Here is a 19,843-nt window from a genome sequence, read left to right as displayed (position 1 = left end):
GGACGCCGACGCTGAGGTAGGTCCCAGGGGCGGCGCTGCGAGGGGTATTGCGGTCGGGGTCGGTCCCGAGTCCCAGGGTCGCGAATTACAGTACCTGGAGTACGCCTCGAGGTCCCGATGGGCCACTTCTAGGGAGCGAGCGAGGGCTGCAGCTGTGTTCAGGTCGAGGTCCTTTGCTTCAAGCAGTCTTTGCCGTGAGTAGTTGGACCGCAGGCCTTTCACGAAGGCATCGCGGATATTATCCTCAGTATTTTCTGCCGCCGTTACCGCTTTAAAGTCACAGTCCCTGCCGAGTGTTTGTAGCGCCCGTAAAAATTCATCTACAGACTCTCCTGGCTGTTGCGGGCGGGATCTTAGGAGATGTCTTGCTTTCATGGAATTTACTGGGCTCCGGTACTGTTGTTTCAGCAGGTTGATGGCGGCCTCGTATGTAGTAAGGTCCCGGATGAGTGCAAATACTTTAGGGCTCACTTGGGCGTTCAGAACTCTTAGCTTGGATCTCTGAGGCACGCCGGATTCTCCCAGGTAGGATTCGAAACAGCTCAGCCAGTGTTCGAAGTCGAGGGCTGAGTTTGCTGCCTGTGGGTTTAGATCCAGGTACGGTGGTCGGAGGGCTCGCAGCCAGGCCGGCTGCTGTGGCTGTTGTAGCTGGGCGTCTGACTGGCCGTTTGGCTGCTCCGTTGACTGGTCGTTTGGCTGCTCAGGTAACGACATTTTAAAATTTAGCCAATAAAATTGATATACCTATCAATTCATCCAATGAAAAGCGACGAGTTAAGAAAGTAACTATAGGTTTTTATTGGCTAAATAACAGAGCCCACCCTCGTGGGTGATCGGATCCAACAAGGAGGAATACCAGCCAGTCGACCACCTTTATACCGGGGCAGGTAGGTGGAGCCATGGGCGGAGTCAGCAGTGGTCAGCCCAGGTATAACAGCGTGACAAGAGGCGACCTCGTGTAGTGATACAACAGTGTAAACAGTGATAACCATAGTGTAACGATATAACAGTGATAACCATAGTGTAACGATAGAGTGAACGATAAAAGTGGTTTACCACAGGGGGATAGGGGGCAGGGAAGGGGTCGGGGATGGAGGGAGAGGGCGGGGATAGGGGAGGGGCATGGAGGGAGGGGGCGGGGATAGGGGAGGGGCATGGAGGGAGGGGGCGGGGATAGGGGAGGGGCTGGGACGGAGGCAGGGGGCGGGGATGGAGGGAGGGGGCGGGGATAGGGGGAGGGGTGGGGATAGAGGCAGGGGGCGGGGGCCGTAAGCAAGAAGTGGCAGATGTTGGATGTTGCATGTGTGCTTTCAGTGATCTGTTCAATTATTTGCTCGGTTGCAGGTCTGAGAGTCAGACTGTTTAAATTCTCTCTGAAGTTACTAAGCTGCATGATTTACATAATCCGCGTCCTCCTGGATGATCCTCGTGAGGGGAGAGGGGGCTGGTGAGTAACAAACACGCAACCTTTCAGCACATCAGTACAAGAGAATCCTCACACAAATAGACACAATTGCTGTGAATGTGCAGCAAGTTGGTCGGATCCAAAAGAGAAAAGACAGGTTAACATTTTTGGTGGAGACCCTTCAGCAGAAATCAGCAGAAACATTAGCTGGGACATTCCTCGTTCACAGACACGCACTGTCCTGCATAAGAACGCCCGTGTCCGTTCTATCTCCCGCACTTCTGCCCTCACCCCTGCCCCTCCCTCCCGGAAACACGATAGGGTTCCCCTTGTCCTCACATTTCACCCCACCAGCCTCCACATTCAACGGATCATCCTCCGCCATTTCCGCTACCTCCAAAGTGATCCCACAACCAAACGCATCTTCCCCCCCCACCCCCCTTTCAGCATTCCGTAGGGACCGCTCCCTCCGAGGCACCCTGGTCCACTCCTCTATCACCCCCAACAGCCCTTACCCTTCGCCTGGCACCTTACCGTGCAAGCGCAGGAGATGTAACACCTGCCCCTATACCTCCCCCCTTCCCACTGTCCAGGGCCCCAAACACCCCTTCCAGGTGAAACAGCGATTTACTTGTACTTCTTGCAATCTAGTATACTGTATTCGCTGCTCACGATGCGGTCTCCTCTACATTGGGGAGACCAAACGCAGATTGGGTGACCGCTTTGCGGAACACCTCCGTTCAGTCCGTAAGGGTGACCCCGAGCTTCCGGTCGCCTATCATTTTAATTCACCGCTCCATTCCCACTCGGACCTCACCGTCCTTGGCCTCTTGCATTGTTCCACGGAAGCTCGGTGTAAACTCGAGGAACAGCACCTCATCTTCTGATTAGGCACTTTACAGCCTTCCGGACTCAATATCGAGTTCAACAATTTCAGATCATAACCTCGGCCCCTATTACATTTTTACTTATATATTTTTTCCACCCCTTTGTTTTGGGTCTTTCCTTCCCCCCCCCCCACCACCCCTTTCCTTTTTTTTCTGTCTCCTACATGGCAGCTGTCTCTCATCCTGCCAGTACACTTCACACCTAATCCGAGCCGTCTTTTGTCTCCACTGTCCTATCACCATCTCGTCTGGTTTTGAATACCTCTTAATGTTTCTTTACTTCTTTTGATCTATCACAGCCCTGTCTTCGATCTATTTCATTTCCTTTCCAGTTTTGAAAAAGGGTTTCGACCCGAAACGTCGACTCTAATTTCTCTCCACGGATGTTGCCTGGCCTGCTGAGTTTTTCCAACATTTTCTGTTGTTATTTCCACTCTATCCCTCGCCCGTCAATCCCGGTCTATCCCTCGCCCGTCAATCCCGGTCTATCCCTCGCCCGTCAATCCCGGTCTATCCCTCGCCCGTCAATCCCGGTCTATCCCTCGCCCGTCAATCCCGGTCTATCCCTCGCCCGTCAATCCCGGTCTATCCCTCGCCCGTCAATCCCGGTCTATCCCTCGCCCGTCAATCCCGGTCTATCCCTCGCCCGTCAATCCCGGTCTATCCCTCGCCCGTCAATCCCGGTCTATCCCTCGCCCGTCAATCCCGGTCTATCCCTCGCCCGTCAATCCCGGTCTATCCCTCGCCCGTCAATCCCGGTCTATCCCTCGCCCGTCAATCCCGGTCTATCCCTCGCCCGTCAATCCCGGTCTATCCCTCGCCCGTCAATCCCGGTCTATCCCTCGCCCGTCAATCCCGGTCTATCCCTCGCCCGTCAATCCCGGTCTATCCCTCGCCCGTCAATCCCGGTCTATCCCTCGCCCGTCAATCCCGGTCTATCCCTCGCCTGTCACTCCCACTCTCCATCGCCCATCATGTCCTGTGGCGTGTTTGTTCATCACAGTTTATAACCATCGGCTTTTTCTTACAACCTAAGTGAGAAAAGGCCACATAGTCCATGTCTACTTATTCTATCAACTCCCTCCTACATCTCCTATTGATCTCCTACTTTAGAGACACAAAATTCCTTCTCCAACTGATGAAAAATAATGTGAAGCAGTGCTAATAATATTTCTTGAACCCTCAGTTCTGCTTCCTAACAGCTAAGGATCCAGCTCCTTTTAAATGTGGCAGTTGACCCCAATCAGCTCGATTCTCGGGGTGTCTGTTCCACATCCACTATCCTACAGGGAAATACTTTTGCTAATCTTTAACCTTGCTCGAGGCTTGTGCTGGTGCCCTCCAGTCCTGGCCTCATTGTCCAAGTTAACTCACCTGTTTCCCTGCACTGCCTCCACCCCCGCCCCCCCCCCCCAATTCTTTTCAATTCCTGGATTACGACTTCCCCCAGGCATTTCTCTGGTGACAATAAATTTAGTTCTTGGACCTTTTCTTCAAACCTTAATAAGCATAACCTTTGTGAAAGTATTTATTCTTCCACTGGGAACAAAGCCCATCAATATACCTGTAAAACCTTTCGAAAATGACACCTCATTAGGGTCCATCACTTTCACAGAGTGAGGAGCATGAGACAGGAGTAATCATATACACTTCATTATATAAAGACATGCATGATTTGTCATTGAACTGAAATTCTGTGATTCCCCCACACGGTGATGGGACGCGGGTCTGTGTCTGTGATTCCCCCACACGGTGATGGGACACGGGTCTGTGCCTGTGATTCCCCCACACGGTGATGGGACGTGGGTCTGTGTCTGTGATTCCCCCGCACGGTGATGGGACACGGGTCTGTGCCTGTGATTCCCACAGACGGTGATGGGACTGATGTGCCATCGATAACTCAAAGACAAGGAGTTTAAGGATTCAACTAAAGGCTTTTAATCACTAAGAACTTTGCAGGTCTTTACACATCGGGTTCACCTGCTAGAATGACTCATACAGCTCTTGAGACCTTTATATGGCAAAAGACAGGGGCGTAGCCAATACACACAATAGGAAAAAGGGGGCGGTACACACACAATACAAAGCAGGTAAAACACAGGGGCTGATGAAGGCATATATTTCATCACATTCACCCCTTCTACAGATTTAGTCTGTCCGGGGGTGTGATAGTCCTTCCTGAACGTCGCAACAGAACCTCGGGTTCCGACCGGGAGTCTGTGGTGCCCTCCTTGGCATACCCATGTGTTGGGGGTGTTGCAGGTACTTCTGGGGGTGGTAAGCCTGGGGGTGGTGGTGGTTCTTCTGGGGGTGGTAGTGATGGGTCGTCGTCGTCGCTTCCTGCCGAGGCGAGGTCCTTTATGGACACGGTGTCCTCACGCCCGTCGGCGTGCTTGACGTACGCATACTGTGGGTTTGCGTGGAGTAGGTGTACTGTCTCCACGAGTGGATCTGTTTTGTGGCCCCTCACATGCTTTCGTAATAGGACGGTCCCTGGGGTGGAGAGCCACGAGGGTAGGGACACTCCTGAGGTTGATTTGCGGGGAAAAACAAACATCTTCTTGTGAGGAGTGGCGTTAGTAGCAGTACACAGTAGCGACCTTATCGAGTGGAACACGTCTGGGAGGACCTCTTGCCAGCGGGAGGTGGGGAGGCCTTTAGACCTTAGTGCTAAGGTGACCGCCTTCCACACTGTCGCGTTCTCCCTCTCCACTTGCCCATTACCCCAGGGGTTATAACTAGTGGTCCGACTCGTGGCTAGCCCCTTCGACAGCAGGTATTGGCGCAGTTCGTCGCTCATGAATGACGCCCCCCTGTCAGTGTGGATGTAGTTGGGCATGCCGAACGTGCAAAACAGGTTGCCGAGGCACTTGATGACCGTGGCACTGGTCATGTCTGGGCAGGGGTAGGTGAATGGGAAGCGGGAGTACTCGTCCACAATGTTGAGAAAGTACACATTGCGGTCGGTGGAGGGGAGTGGTCCCTTGAAATCTAAGCTCAGGCGCTCGAATGGCCGTGTAGCTTTGATCAGGTGGGCTCGGTCGGGCCTGAAAAAACGGGGCTTGCATTCCGCACAGGTGCGGCAGTCCCTGGTCATAGACCGGACCTCCTCGATGGAATAGGGCAGGCTACGGGATTTTATAAAGTGGAATAGCCGGGTGACCCCCGGGTGGCAGAGGCTATTGTGGAGGCCCTGTAGCCTGTCCCCCTGGATGGTGGCACACATCCCTCGTGATAGGGCGTCGGGGGATTCGTTGAGGGCCCCCGGCCTATATATTATGTCGTACTCAAATGTGGAGAGTTCGATCCGCCACCTGAGAATTTTGTCGTTCTTGATCTTCCCCCTCTGTTTGGTGTTAAACATGAAGGCTACCGACCGCTGGTCGGTAAGCAGGGTGAAGCGTTTGCCGGCTAGGTAGTGCCTCCAGTGCCGCACTGCCTCCACTATGGCCTGGGCCTCCTTCTCTACCGAGGAGTGCCTGATCTCGGGCCCTTGGAGGGTTCTTGAGAAAAAGGCTACGGGCCGCCCATCCTGGTTGAGGGTGGCTGCTAAGGCGAAGTCGGACGCATCGCTTTCGACCTGGAAAGGGATGTTTTCGTCCGCTGCCCGCAGCGCGGCCTTCTCAATGTCATGTTTAATGCTGTTGAAGACGGCGTGGGCCTCGGCTGTGAGCGGGAAGGACGTTGATTTCAGGAGGGGACGGGCCTTGTCGGAATAATTGGGGACCCATTGGGCGTAATAGGAGAAGAACCCCAGGCACCTTTTCAGGGCCTTGGGAGTGTTTGGTAGGGGTAGCTCCCGTAGGGGGCGCAATCGGTCGGGGTCCGGACCGATTTCCCCGTTTTCCACCACGCAGCCCAGGATACAGAGGCGCGTGGTGCTAAAGACACACTTATCCTCGTTGTAGGTGAGATTGAGTCTGAGGGCGGTTTTCAGCAATCTCGCGAGGTTCAAGTCGTGGTCTTGCTGGTCGTGGCCGCAGATGGTGACGTTGTCTAGGTATGGGTAGGTGGCTGTTAACTGGTTCTCATCGACCATGCGGTCCATCTCCCGCTGGAAGACCGAGACCCCATTCGTTACCCCAAAGGGGACTCTGAGGAATTGGTAGAGGCGTCCGTTCGCCTCGAAGGCGGTGTATGGACGGTCCTCCGGCCTAATGGAGAGCTGGTGGTATGCCGATTTTAGGTCGATGGTGGAAAACACCCGGTATTGCGCGATTTGGTTAACCATATCCGCTATGCGGGGCAGAGGGTAGGCGTCTAGCTGGTTGTATAGATTAACCGTCTGGCTATAATCTATCACCATCCGCTTCTTTTCGCTACCCTTAACTACTACTACCTGGGCACGCCACAGGCTGGTACTGCATTCGATGATACCCTCCCGCTTGAGTCTTTCTACTTCCGACGCAATGAACCGTCTATCCTCCCAGCTGTACCGCCTACTCTTGGTCGCTATGGGTCGACAGTTGGGTGCGAGGTTGGCGAACAGAGAGGGGGGGCTTGACCTTCAGGGTAGCCAGACCGCACACTGTGAGGGGCGGCTGGGACCCACCGTAGGTAAGCGTGATACTTTGGTGGTGGCACTGGAAGTCCAGACCCAAGATCACGCTCACACAGAGATCTGGCATTATCAATAGTTTAAAATCTCTGTAATCAGTGCCTTTTACCGACAGCATAACCGCGCAGAAACCTGTGATTTTTGAGGTATGAGTCTTATCAACCATGGCGATTTTGCCCTGTGTGGGGACTATCGTTAGTGAAAGTCGTTCTACCAGGCTAGGATGAATAAAGCTTTCGGTGCTCCCGCAGTCAATCAAGCATTTAACCTTGTTCCCGTTTACCTCTATGTCCATCATCGATTTAGACAACGGATGCGGCCTGGATTGATCCACTGTGATCGAGGCCACCAGTGGGTCCTGGAGGTCCGTGTAGTCGGGGCAAGATGGTGGACTCCATGAGGGTGGACAAGATGGCTTCCAAGATGGCCGCTCCCACGGCGCGCACGCGGCGGTGGTGGAGTTGGAGGCGGGGTTCCCTCTGCAGACTTTGCTGAAATGTCCTTTCTTCCCGCATTTAAAACAGGTGGTGCCCTTCGCTGGGCACAGATGCCTGGAGTGTTTGTCCTGGCCGCAGAAGTAGCATTTCGGGCCCCGATGCATCGCGGCAGTAGTGGGGCTCCTGGGTGGGGGCTGGGGCTCCGATGGTGCTGGGCTGACCTGAGACCTGGGAGGTGAAGATGGCTTCCAAGATGGCGGCGCCCACGGCGCGCACGAGGCGGAGTGGGCCGCGTGGCCTGGGGAACAGGATTCAGAGTTCCTGTGGGCCATATCCAGCGATCGCGCTATACCCATAGCCTGTTTTAAGTCCAGTCCCTCCTTTTCAAACAGCTTCTGCCGAATGTAATTTGAGCTGAGGCCCGCAATAAAGGAGTCTCGGATCAGCTCCTCCGTGTACACGGTGGCAGACACGGCCTTACAGTTACAGTCTCTGCCCAGTACTTTTAGGCTTAGCATAAAGTCCTCTAGTGACTCACCATGCCGCTGCGTGCGAGTAGTCAGAAGATGCCTGGCGTACACCTCGTTTATTGGCCGCACGTAGTGGGCCTTCAGAATGGTGCAGGCATCCCCGTAGCTGGTGGCGTATTGGATGAGAGGGGAGACCCGATGGCTCACCCAGTTTCGCAGGATTCCCAGTTTCACGTCTCCGGTGGCGGCTGCTATGGCGGTGGATGAGTTTGCAATGAAAAATTCGAAGCATTGGAACCAGTGTCCGAACTGTGTGGCTGCGTCTGAGGCATGGGGGTCCAGATCCAAGCGCTCTGGTTTCAGGAGTCGATCCATCTTGTTGTTTTAGTGATTAAAATTGATGTGCCATCGATAACTCAAAGACAAGGAGTTTAAGGATTCAACTAAAGGCTTTTAATCACTAAGAACTTTGCAGGTCTTTACACATCGGGTTCGCCTGCTAGAATGACTCATACAGCTCTTGAGACCTTTATATGGCAAAAGACAGGGGCGTAGCCAATACACACAATAGGAAAAAGGGGGCGGTACACACACAATACAAAGCAGGTAAAACACAGGGGGTGATGAAGGCATATATTTCATCACAGGGACATGGGTCTGTGCCTGTGATTCCCACAGACGGTGATGGGACGGGGGTCTGTGCCTGTGATTCCCACAGAAGGTGATGGGACGCGGGTCTGTGCCTGTGATTCCCCCACACGGTGATGGGACGTGGGTCTGTGTCTGTGATTTCCCCACACGGTGATGTGACGCGGGTCTGTGTCTGTGATTCCCCCACACGGTGATGGGACGCGGGTCTGTGCTTGTGATTCCCCCACACGGTGATGGGATACGGGTCTGTGCCTGTGATTCCCTCAGTCAGTGATGGGACCCGGGTCTGTGCCTGTGATTCCCTCAGTCAGTGATGGGACACGGGCCTGTGCCTGTGATTCCCCCACACGGTGATGGGACCCGGGTCTGTGCCTGTGATTCCCCCACACAGTGATAGGATGTGGGTCTGTGCCTGTGATTCCCCCACACGGTGATGGGACCCGGGTCTGTGTCTGTGATTTCCCCCACACGGTGATGGGACGCGTGTCTGTGCCTGTGATTTCCCCCACACGGTGATGGGACGCGGGTCTGTGCCTGTGATTCCCCCACACGGTGATGGGACGCGGGTCTGTGCCTGTGATTCTCCCACACGGTGATGGGACGCGGGTCTGTGCCTGTGATTCCCCCACACGGTGATGGGACGCGGGTCTGTGCCTGTGATTCCCCCGCACGGTGATGGGACGCGGGTCTGTGCCTGTGATTCCCCCACACGGTGATGGGACGCGGGTCTGTGCCTGTGATTCCCCCACACGGTGATGGGACGCGGGTCTGTGCATGTGATTCCCCCACACGGTGATGGGACGCGGGTCTGTGCCTGTGATTCCCCCACACGGTGATGGGACGCGGGTCTGTGCATGTGATTCCCCCACACGGTGATGGGACGCGGGTCTGTGCCTGTGATTCCCCCACACGGTGATGGGACGCGGGTCTGTGCCTGTGATTCCCCCACACGGTGATGGGACGCGGGTCTGTGCCTGTGATTCCCCCACACGGTGATGGGACGCGGGTCTGTGCATGTGATTCCCCCACACGGTGATGGGACGCGTGTCTGTGCCTGTGATTCCCCCACACGGTGATGGGACCCGGGTCTGTGCCTGTGATTTCCCCCACACGGTGATGGGACGCGGGTCTGTGCCTGTGATTCCCCCACACGGTGATGGGACGCGGGTCTGTGCCTGTGATTCCCCCACACGGTGATGGGACCCGGGTCTGTGCCTGTGATTCCCCCACACGGTGATGGGACGCGGGTCTGTGCCTGTGATTCCCCCACACGGTGATGGGACCCGGGTCTGTGCCTGTGATTCCCCCACACGGTGATGGGACGCGGGTCTGTGCCTGTGATTCCCCCACACGGTGATGGGACCCGGGTCTGTGCCTGTGATTCCCCCACACGGTGATGGGACGCGGGTCTGTGCCTGTGATTCCCCCACACGGTGATGGGACCCGGGTCTGTGCCTGTGATTCCCCCGCACGGTGATGGGACGCGGGTCTGTGCCTGTGATTCCCCCACACGGTGATGGGACGCGGGTCTGTGCCTGTGATTCCCCCACACGGTGATGGAATGCGGGTCTGTGCATGTGATTTCCTCACCTAATTTCATAGGCAGTTCGCTGTAGCAAGGTGAAAATCCTTGGGGTCGATAGTTGCATTTTGAGGGGCCTTTTTCTTGATGTGTGGCTGTTGGATAACCCTGACTCTCAATTGGAATCCCATGCCTTTTTTTTGTGGAGTGGGAATAGCACTGAGTCCCAACTCAGTCACTGAGCCACAGCCAGGCAGGCCCAGGGGCCGATGCAACAAGCAGACTTGTAGGGGCCATGGGGGAAGGAGAGTGCGATGCCGATTGCCAGGTGTACCCCTGCTGTAGTCATACAGTCCACAATGTGCTGCGATCACACTGTGAGTACCACACGCTGATAATCTCTTTCAATCTTTATTCAAAGCTGGGGCTGCCCCAAACCGAACCACTCTGCACATCTGGAGCCCCTGACCTTTGACTGGTGAGTGTGTCGCATTCTGTTTGTAAGTGTTGGAGGAGTCACTGAAATGTCCTCGATTTTATTGCTCATCTCTAGTTAAAATAAACCCTCCGACTGAGGTTGTTGTTACTCACTTCAACTGTTCATGTTTCCAACCATCCTTTTCGAAGGACAGTCGGCTTCCTGCAGCAAAACCTTTCGCGGTCTGGCTCCATAAAGCAGAACAACTCCAGCAACAACAGCTTGTATTTATACAGCGTCTTTAGCCTAGTAAAACGTTCCAAGGCACTTCACAGGAACGATTATCAAACAAAGTTTGACACCGAGCCACATAAGGACATATTGGGGCAGATGGGAGGAGAGAGAGAGACGGAGAGGTTTAGGGAGGGTATTCCAGAGCTTAGGGACCAGGCAGCTGAAGGCACGGCCGCTAATGGTGGAGCGATTAAAATCAGGGATGCGCAAGAAGCCAGAATTGGAGGAGCGCAGATATCTCAGGGGGTTGTAGGGCTGGAGGCGAGGCCATGGAGAGATTTGAAAACAAGGATAAGAATTTTTAAAATGAGGCGTTGCTTAACCGGGAGCCAATGTAGGTCAGGAGTAGATGGGTGAACGAGACTTGGTGTGAGTTAGGATACGGGCAGTGAGCACAGGGGTGATGGGTGAATGGGACTGGGTGTGAGTTAGGACACGGGGCAGTGAGCACAGGGGGTGATGGGTGAACGGGACCTGGTGTGAGTTAGGACACGGGGCAGTGAGCACAGGGTGGCGATGGGTGAATGGGACTTGGTGCAAGTTAGGACATGGGGCAGTGAGCACAGGGGGTGATGGGTGAACGGGACTGGGTGTGAGTTGGGACACGGGGCAGTGAGCACAGGGGGTGATGGGTGAACGGGACCTGGTGTGAGTTAGGACACGGGGCAGTGAGCACAGGGGGTGATGGGTGAACGGGACTGGGTGTGAGTTAGGACACGGGGCAGTGAGCACAGGGGGTGATGGGTGAACGGGACTGGGTGTGAGTTGGGACACGGGGCAGTGAGCACAGGGGGTGATGGGTGAACGGGACTGGGTGTGAGTTGGGACACGGGGCAGTGAGCACAGGGGGTGATGGGTGAACGGGACCTGGTGTGAGTCAGGACACGGGGCAGTGAGCACAGGGGGTGATGGGTGAACGGGACCTGGTGTGAGTTAGGACACGGGGCAGTGAGCACAGGGGGTGATGGGTGAACGGGACTTGGTGCGAGTTAGGACACGGGGCAGTGAGCACAGGGGGTGATGGGTGAACGGGACTGGGTGTGAGTTAGGACACGGGGCAGTGAGCACAGGGGGTGATGGGTGAACGGGACTGGGTGTGAGTTAGGACACGGGGCAGTGAGCACAGGGGGTGATAGGTGAACGGGACTTGGTGCGAGTTAGGACACGGGGCAGTGAGCACAGGGGTGATGGGTGAATGGGACTTGGTGCGAGTTAGGACACGGGGCAGTGAGCACAGGGGGTGATGGGTGAACGGGACTGGGTGTGAGTTAGGACACGGGGCAGTGAGCACAGGGGGTGATGGGTGAACGGGACTGGGTGTGAGTTAGGACACGGGGCAGTGAGCACAGGGGTGATGGGTGAATGGGACTTGGTGCGAGTTAGGACACGGGGCAGTGAGCACAGGGGGTGATGGGTGAACGGGACTGGGTGTGAGTTGGGACACGGGGCAGTGAGCACAGGGGGTGATGGGTGAACGGGACTGGGTGTGAGTTAGGACACGGGGCAGTGAACACGGGGTAATGGGTGAACGGGACCTCGTGTGAGTTAGGACACGGGGCAGTGAGCACAGGGGGTGATGGGTGAACGGGACTTGGTGTGAGTTAGGACACAGGGCAGTGAGCACAGGGGGCGATGGGTGAACGGGACTGGGTGTGAGCTAGGACACGGGGCAGTGAGCACAGGGGGCGATGGGTGAACGGGACTGGGTGTGAGCTAGGACACGGGGCAGTGAGCACAGGGGGTGATGGGTGAACGGGACCTGGTGTGAGTTAGGACACGGGGCAGTGAGCACAGGGGGTGATGGGTGAACAGGACTGGGTGCGAGTTAGGACACGGGGCAGTGAGCACAGGGGGTGATGGGTGAACGGGACTTGGTGCGAGTTAGGACACGGGGCAGTGAGCACAGGGGGTGATGGGTGAACGGGACTTGGTGCGAGTTAGGACACGGGGCAGTGAGCACAGGGGGTGATGGGTGAATGGGACTCGGTGTGAGTTAGGACACGGGGCAGTGAGCACAGGGTGATGGGTGAACGGGACTGGGTGTGAGTTAGGACACGGCGCAGTGAGCACGGGGTGATGGGTGAACGGGACTGGGTGTGAGTCAGGACACGGGGCAGTGAGCACAGGGGGTGATGGGTGAACGGGACTTGGTGTGAGTTAGGACACGGGGCAGTGAGCACAGGGGGCGATGGGTGAACGGGACTGGGTGTGAGTTAGGACACGGGGCAGTGAGCACAGGGGGCGATGGGTGAATGGGACTCGGAGCGAGTTAGGACACGGGGCAGTGAGCACAGGGGGTGATGGGCGAATGGGACTGGGTGTGAGTTAGGACACGGGGCAGTGAGCACGGGGTGATCGGTGAACGGGACCTGGTGTGAGTTAGGACACGGGGCAGTGAGCACAGGGGGTGATGGGTGAACGGGACTGGGTGTGAGTTAGGACACGGGGCAGTGAGCACAGGGGGTGATGGGTGAACGGGACTGGTTGTGAGCTAGGACACGGGGCAGTGAGCACAGGGGGTAATGGGTGAACGGGACTGGGTGTGAGCTAGGACACGGGGCAGTGAGCACAGGGGGTGATGGGTGAATGGGACTGGGTGCGAGTTAGGACACGGGGCAGTGAGCACAGGGGGTGATGGGTGAACGGGACTGGGTGTGAGCTAGGACACGGGGCAGTGAGCACAGGGGGCGATGGGTGAATGGGACTGGGTGTGAGTTAGGACACGGGGCAGTGAGCACAGGGGGTGATGGGTGAACGGGACCTGGTGTGAGTTAGGACACGGGGCAGTGAGCACAGGGGGTGATGGGTGAACGGGACCTGGTGTGAGCTAGGACACGGGGCAGTGAGCACAGGGGGTAATGGGTGAACGGGACTGGGTGTGAGTTAGGACACGGGGCAGTGAGCACAGGGGGTAATGGGTGAACGGGACCTGGTGTGAGTTAGGACACAGGGCAGTGAGCACAGGGGGTAATGGGTGAACGGGACCTCGTGTGAGTTAGGACACGGGGCAGTGAGCACAGGGGGTGATGGGTGAACGGGACTGGGTGTGAGTTAGGACACGGGGCAGTGAGCACAGGGGGTAATGGGTGAACGGGACCTCGTGTGAGTTAGGACACGGGGCAGCAGAGCTTTGGATGGCATCAAGTTGACAGAGGGTGGAAGATGGGAGGCCGGCCAGGAGTGTGTTGGAATAGTCAAGTCTAAGAGAGGCATGGATGAGGGTTTCAGCAGCAGATGAGCTGAGGCAAGGGCGGAGTCGGGCGATGTTACGGAGATGGAAATAGGCGGCCCTGGCAGGGAGGGAATGGGTGACCGCCAGGCAGAGTAGTAGGCGCAGGTGTCCCCTGTGGCCATCCCCCTCTCAAACAGATATACCGTTTTGGATATTGTTGGGGAGGATGGCTTATCGGGGGAAGACAGCAGCAGCCAACTTCCTGGCACCGTGGGTAGTTCTGCTGCACAGGACGGGAGGAAAAAGAGTGGGAGAGCTATAGTGATAAGGGATTCTATTGTAAGGGGAATAGATACGCATTTCTGCGGCTGCAAACGAGATTCCAGGATGGTATGTTGCCTTCCTGGTGCAAGGGTCAAGGATGTCTCGGAGCGGCTGCAGGGCATTCTGGAGGGGAAGGGTGAACAGCCAGTTGTCATGGTGCATATAGGTACCAACGATATAGGTAAAAAACGGGATGAGGTCCTAAAAGCTGAATATAGGGAGTTGGGAAGTAAATTAAAAAATAGGACCTCAAAGGTAGTAATCTCAGGATTGCTCCGAGTGCCACGTGCTAATCAGAGTAGAAATAGAAAGATATTTCAGATGAATACGTGGCTAGAGGAATGGTGCAAGGGGGAGGGATTCAAATTTCTGGGACATTGGAACTAATTCTGGGGGAGGTAGGACCAGTACAAACTGGATGGTTTGCACCTGGGCAGGACCGGGACCGATGTCCTAGGGGGAGTGTTTGCTGGTGCTGTTGTGGAGGGTTTAAACTAAAATGGCAGGGGGTTGGGAACCTGTGCAGGGAGCCAGAGGAAAGGGAAGCAAGGATAGAAGCAAAAGACAGGAAGGAGAAAAGCAAAAGTGGAAGGCAGAGAAATCAAGGGTGTAAATCAATCAGGGCCACAGTAAATAATTCTAAAAGGACTAAGAGTATTAAAAAAAAAAGCCTGAAGACTTTGTGCCTTAATACGAGGAGCATTCGTAATAAGGTGGATGAATTAGCTGTGCAAATAGATGTAAACGGATGTGATATAATTGGGATTACGGAGACATGGCTCCAGGGTGACCAAGGCTGGGAACTCAACATCCAGGGGTATTCAATATTCAGGAAGGACAGGCAAAAAGGAAAAGGAGGTGGGTTAGCATTGCTGGTTAAAGAGGAGTATAACACAATAGTAAGAAAGGATATTAGCTCTGATGATGTGGAATCTGTATGGGTAGAGCTGAGAAATGCCAAGGGGCAGAAAACGTTAGTGGGAGTTGTATACAGACCCCCAAACAGTAATGCTGAGGTTGGGGATGGCATTAAATGGGAAATTAGAGACGCGTGCAATAAGGGCACAGCAGTTATCACTTTAATCTACATATAGATTGGGCTAACCAAACTAGTAACAATACTGTGGAGGAGGAATTCCTAGAGTGTATACGGGATGGTTTCCTGGACTAATATGTTGAGGAACCAACTAGAGATCAGGCCATCTTAGACTGGGTATTATGTAATGAGAAAGGATTAATTAGCAATCTTGTTGTGCGAGGCCCCTTGGGGAGGAGCGATCATAATATGATAGAATTCTTCATTAAGATGGTGTGTGAAGTCGTTGACTCAGAGTCTAGGGTCCTGAATTTAAATAAAGGAAACTACGATGGTATGAGGCGCGAGTTGGCTAGGATGGATTGGGGAACATTACTTAAAGGGTTGTCGGTGGATAGGCAATGGCAAACATTTAAAGATCGCATGGATAAACTACAGAATTTGTTCATCCCAGTTTGGCATAAAAATAAAACAAAAAAGGTGGCTCAACCGTGGCTAACAAGGGAAATTAGAGATAGCATAAGATCCAAAGAGAGGACATATAAATTGGCCAGAAAAAGCAGCAAACCTGAGGATTGGGAATAGTTTAGGATTCAGCAAAGGAGGACAAAGTGATTAATTAAGAGGGGGAAAATAGAGTATGAGAGCAAGCTTTCAGGGAATATAAAAACTGACTGTAAAAGCTTCTATAGATATGTGAAGAGAAAAAGATTAGTGAAGTCAAGCATAGGTTCCTTGCAGTCAGAATCAGGGGAATTTACAATGGGGAACAAAGAAATGACAGACCAATTAAATACATACTTTGGTTCTGTCTTCACAAAGGAGGACACAAATAACCTCCCAGAGATGTCGGGGAACATAGGGTCTGATGGGAGGGAGGAACTGAATGAAATCAGTATTTGTAGGGAAATGGTGTTAGGGAAATTGATGGGATTGAAGGCCGATAAATCCCCAGGGCCTGATAATCTACATCCTAGGGTACTTAAGGAAGTGGCCCTAGAAATAGTAGATGCATTGCTGGTCATCTTCCAAAATTCTATAGACTCTGGAACAGTTCCCATGGATTGGAGGGTAGCTAATGTAACCCCACTATTTAAAAAAGGTGGTAGAGAGAAAACAGGGAATTATAGACCGGTAAGCCTGACATCAGTAGTGGGGAAAATGCTAGAGTCCATTATAAAAGATGTAATAGCAGAGCAGTTGGAAAACAGTGACAGGATCGGACAAAGTCAACATGGATTTACAAAAGGTAAATCATGCTTGACTAATCTACTGGAATTTTTTGAGGATGTAACTGGTAGAATAGATAAGGGAGAACCTGTGGATATTTGGACTTTCAGAAGGCTTTCGATAAGGTCCTGCATAAGAGATTAGCGTGCAAAGTTAAAGCACATGGGATTGGGGGCAAGGTACTGACTTGGATAAAGAACTGGTTGGCAGACAGGAAGCAAAGAGTTGGAATAAACGGGTCTTTTTCCGAATGGCAGGCAGTGACTAATGGGGTACCGCAGAGATCGGTACTAGGACCCCAGCTATTCACAATATATATAAATGATCTAGACGAGGGAACTAGATGTAATATCTCCAAATTTGCAGACGACACAAAACTGGGTGGGCGTGTGTGCTGTGAGGAGGATGCAGAGAAACTCCAGTATGATTTGAACAGGTTGGGTGATTGGGTAGATGCATGGCAGATGCAGTATAATGTGGATAAATGCGAGGTTATCCACTTTGGTGGCAAAAACAGGAAGACAGATTATTATCTGAATGGCAATAGATTGGGAAAAGGGGAAGTGCAACGAGACCTGGGTGTCCTTGTGCACCAGTCGCTGAAGGTAAGCATGCAGGTGCAGCAGGTGTTTAAGAAGGCAAATGGTATGTTGGCCTTCAGAGCGAGAGGATTCGAGTACAGGAGCAAGGATGTCTTGCTGCAGTTGTACAGGGCCTTGGTGAGACCACATCTTGAGTATTGTGTGCAGTTTTGGTCGCCTTATCTGAGGAAGGATGTTCTTGCCATGGAGGGAGTGCAGTGAAGATTCACCAGGCTGATACCTGGGATGGCAGGAATGACGTATGAGGAGAGATTGGGTCGATTGGGCTTATATTTTTAGAAGAATGAGAGGGGATCTCATTGAAACTTATGAAATTCTAACAGGAGTAGACAGACTAGATGCAGGAAGGATGTTCCCGATGGCGGGAGAGTCCAGAACCAGGGGTCACAGTCTAAGGATAAGGGGTAAGCCATTTAGGACAGAGATGAGGAGGAATTTCTTCACCCAGAGAGTGGTGAACCTGTGGAATTCTCTACCACAGAAGGCAGTTGAGGCCAATTCATTAAATATATTCAAGAAGGAGTTAGATATATTTCTTAAGGCTAAAGGGATCAAGGGATATAGGGAGAAAGCAGGGACAGGGTACTGAATTTGGATGATCAGCCATGATCTCATTAAATGGCGGAACAGGCTCAAGGGGCCGAATGGTCTGCTTCTGCTCCTATCTTCTATGTTTCTATGGCGCGGATATGTTGTCAGAAGCTGATTTCCGGGTCAAATATGACACCAAGGTTGCGAAAAGTCTGGTTCCGCCTCAGACAGTCGCCATGGAGAGGGATGGAGTCGGTGGCTCGGGAATGGAGTTTGTGGCGGGACCGAAGACTGTGGCTTTGTTCTTCCCAATATTTAGTTGGAGGAAATTTCTACTCATCCAGTACTGGACGTCGGACAATTTAGAGACAGTGGAGGGGTTAAGACAAGTGGTAGTGAGGTAGAGCTGGGTGTCGTCAGCGTACATGTGGAAACTGACGCTGTGTTTTCAGAAGATGTTGCTTAGGGGCGATGTTGGCAGATTTGAAGGAGAGGGAGGAGGGGGACAGTACCTGTTAACAATATCAGCTAACATGAGGGCCAGGAAAGGACATTTCTTCTGCACGTCATGCACAGTAGAACGAGTCGCTATGCTTTATGGAGCGAGTAGAAAACACTGTTTTCTGAACGTGTGAATGAGTCTTGGTGGACCTGATATCAGGAAGGGGCAAGAGTTTCTCTCACTGATTCTGAACTCTGGAATGTTTCCCCCTCTGGGCAGTTACATTCACAGACACTTCACGAGTGGCCTGGAGCAGAGGCAGTGTCTGATCACAGAACTACCAGAGACTGGTATATGGGTGTTTCTGGCTATACGGGAAAATGGTGGGGAGTTGGGGTGGGGGGAGATGGTGGGGAGTTGGGGTGGGGGGAGATGGTGGGGAGTTGGGGTGGGGGGAGATGGTGGGGAGTTGGGGTGGGGGGAGATGGTGGGGAGTTGGGGTGGGGGGAGATGGTGGGGAGTTGGGGTGGGGGGAGATGGTGGGGAGTTGGGGTGGGGGGAGATGGTGGGGAGTTGGGGTGGGGGGAGATGGTGGGGAGTTGGGGTGGGGGGAGATGGTGGGGAGTTGGGGTGGGGGGAGATGTTGGGGTGGGGGGAGATGGTGGGGAGTTGGGGTGGGGGGAGATGGTGGGGAGTTGGGGTGGGGGGAGATGGTGGGGAGTTGGGGTGGGGGGAGATGGTGGGGAGTTGGGGTGGGGGGAGATGGTGGGGAGTTGGGGTGGGGGGAGATGGTGGGGAGTTGGGGTGCGGGGAGATGGTGGGGAGTTGGGGTGGGGGGAGATGGTGGGGAGTTGGGGTGGGGGGAGATGGTGGGGGGAGATGGTGGGGAGTTGGGGTGGGGGGAGATGGTGGGGAGTTGGGGTGGGGGGAGATGGTGGGGAGTTGGGGTGCGGGGAGATGGTGGGGAGTTGGGTGGGGGGAGATGGTGGGGAGTTGGGGTGGGGGGAGATGGTGGGGAGTTGGGGTGGGGGGAGATGGTGGGGAGTTGGGGTGGGGGGAGATGGTGGGGAGTTGGGGTGGGGGGAGATGGTGGGGAGTTGGGGTGGGGGGAGATGGTGGGGAGTTGGGGTGGGGGGAGATGGTGGGGAGTTGGGGTGGGGGGAGATGGTGGGGAGTTGGGGTGGGGGGAGATGGTGGGGAGTTGGGGTGGGGGGAGATGGTGGGGAGTTGGGGTGGGGGGAGATGGTGGGGAGTTGGGGTGGGGGGAGATGGTGGGGAGTTGGGGTGGGGGGAGATGGTGGGGAGTTGGGGTGGGGGGAGATGGTGGGGAGTTGGGGTGGGGGGAGATGGTGGGGAGTTGGGGTGGGGGGGAGATGGTGGGGAGTTGGGGTGGGGGGGAGATGGTGGGGAGTTGGGGTGGGGGGAGATGTTGGGGTGGGGGGAGATGGTGGGGAGTTGGGGTGGGGGGAGATGGTGGGGAGTTGGGGTGGGGGGAGATGGTGGGGAGTTGGGGTGGGGGGAGATGGTGGGGAGTTGGGGTGGGGGGAGATGGTGGGGAGTTGGGGTGGGGGGAGATGGTGGGGAGTTGGGGTGGGGGGAAATGGTGGGGAGTTGGGGTGGGGGGAGATGGTGGGGAGTTGGGGTGCGGGGAGATGGTGGGGAGTTGGGGTGGGGGGAGATGGTGGGGAGTTGGGGTGGGGGGAGATGGTGGGGGGAGATGGTGGGGAGTTGGGGTGGGAGGAGATGGTGGGGAGTTGGGGTGGGGGGAGATGGTGGGGAGTTGGGGTGCGGGGAGATGGTGGGGAGTTGGGGTGGGGGGAGATGGTGGGGAGTTGGGGTGGGGGGAGATGGTGGGGAGTTGGGG

General features: G+C 54.7%; 1 protein-coding gene across 6 annotated transcripts in view; it reads left to right on the top strand.

The window, feature by feature from the left end:
* The window catches only part of kcnt2b (potassium sodium-activated channel subfamily T member 2b), a 116,890-nt gene that overhangs the window by 32,002 nt on the left and 65,045 nt on the right, over positions 1–19,843 (top strand). For 5 of the 6 annotated variants that reach the window (XM_085971939.1, XM_085971936.1, XM_085971937.1 and 2 more), the window contains exons 3-4: positions 1,345–1,447; positions 10,352–10,408. In XM_085971939.1, coding sequence (XP_085828065.1) covers positions 1,345–1,447; positions 10,352–10,408 — 160 coding nt within the window. The remainder of the gene's footprint in view (positions 1–1,344; positions 1,448–10,351; positions 10,409–19,843) is intronic. The other variant, XM_085971942.1, reaches the window with a different exon arrangement.

The sequence above is a fragment of the Somniosus microcephalus genome, chromosome 31, assembly GCF_052327205.1.
Source record: "Somniosus microcephalus isolate GS21.2 chromosome 31, FLI_Smic_1.0, whole genome shotgun sequence".
NCBI classification, from domain to species: Eukaryota; Metazoa; Chordata; class Chondrichthyes; order Squaliformes; family Somniosidae; genus Somniosus; species Somniosus microcephalus.
This window is presented reverse-complemented; position numbering and strand designations above follow the sequence as displayed.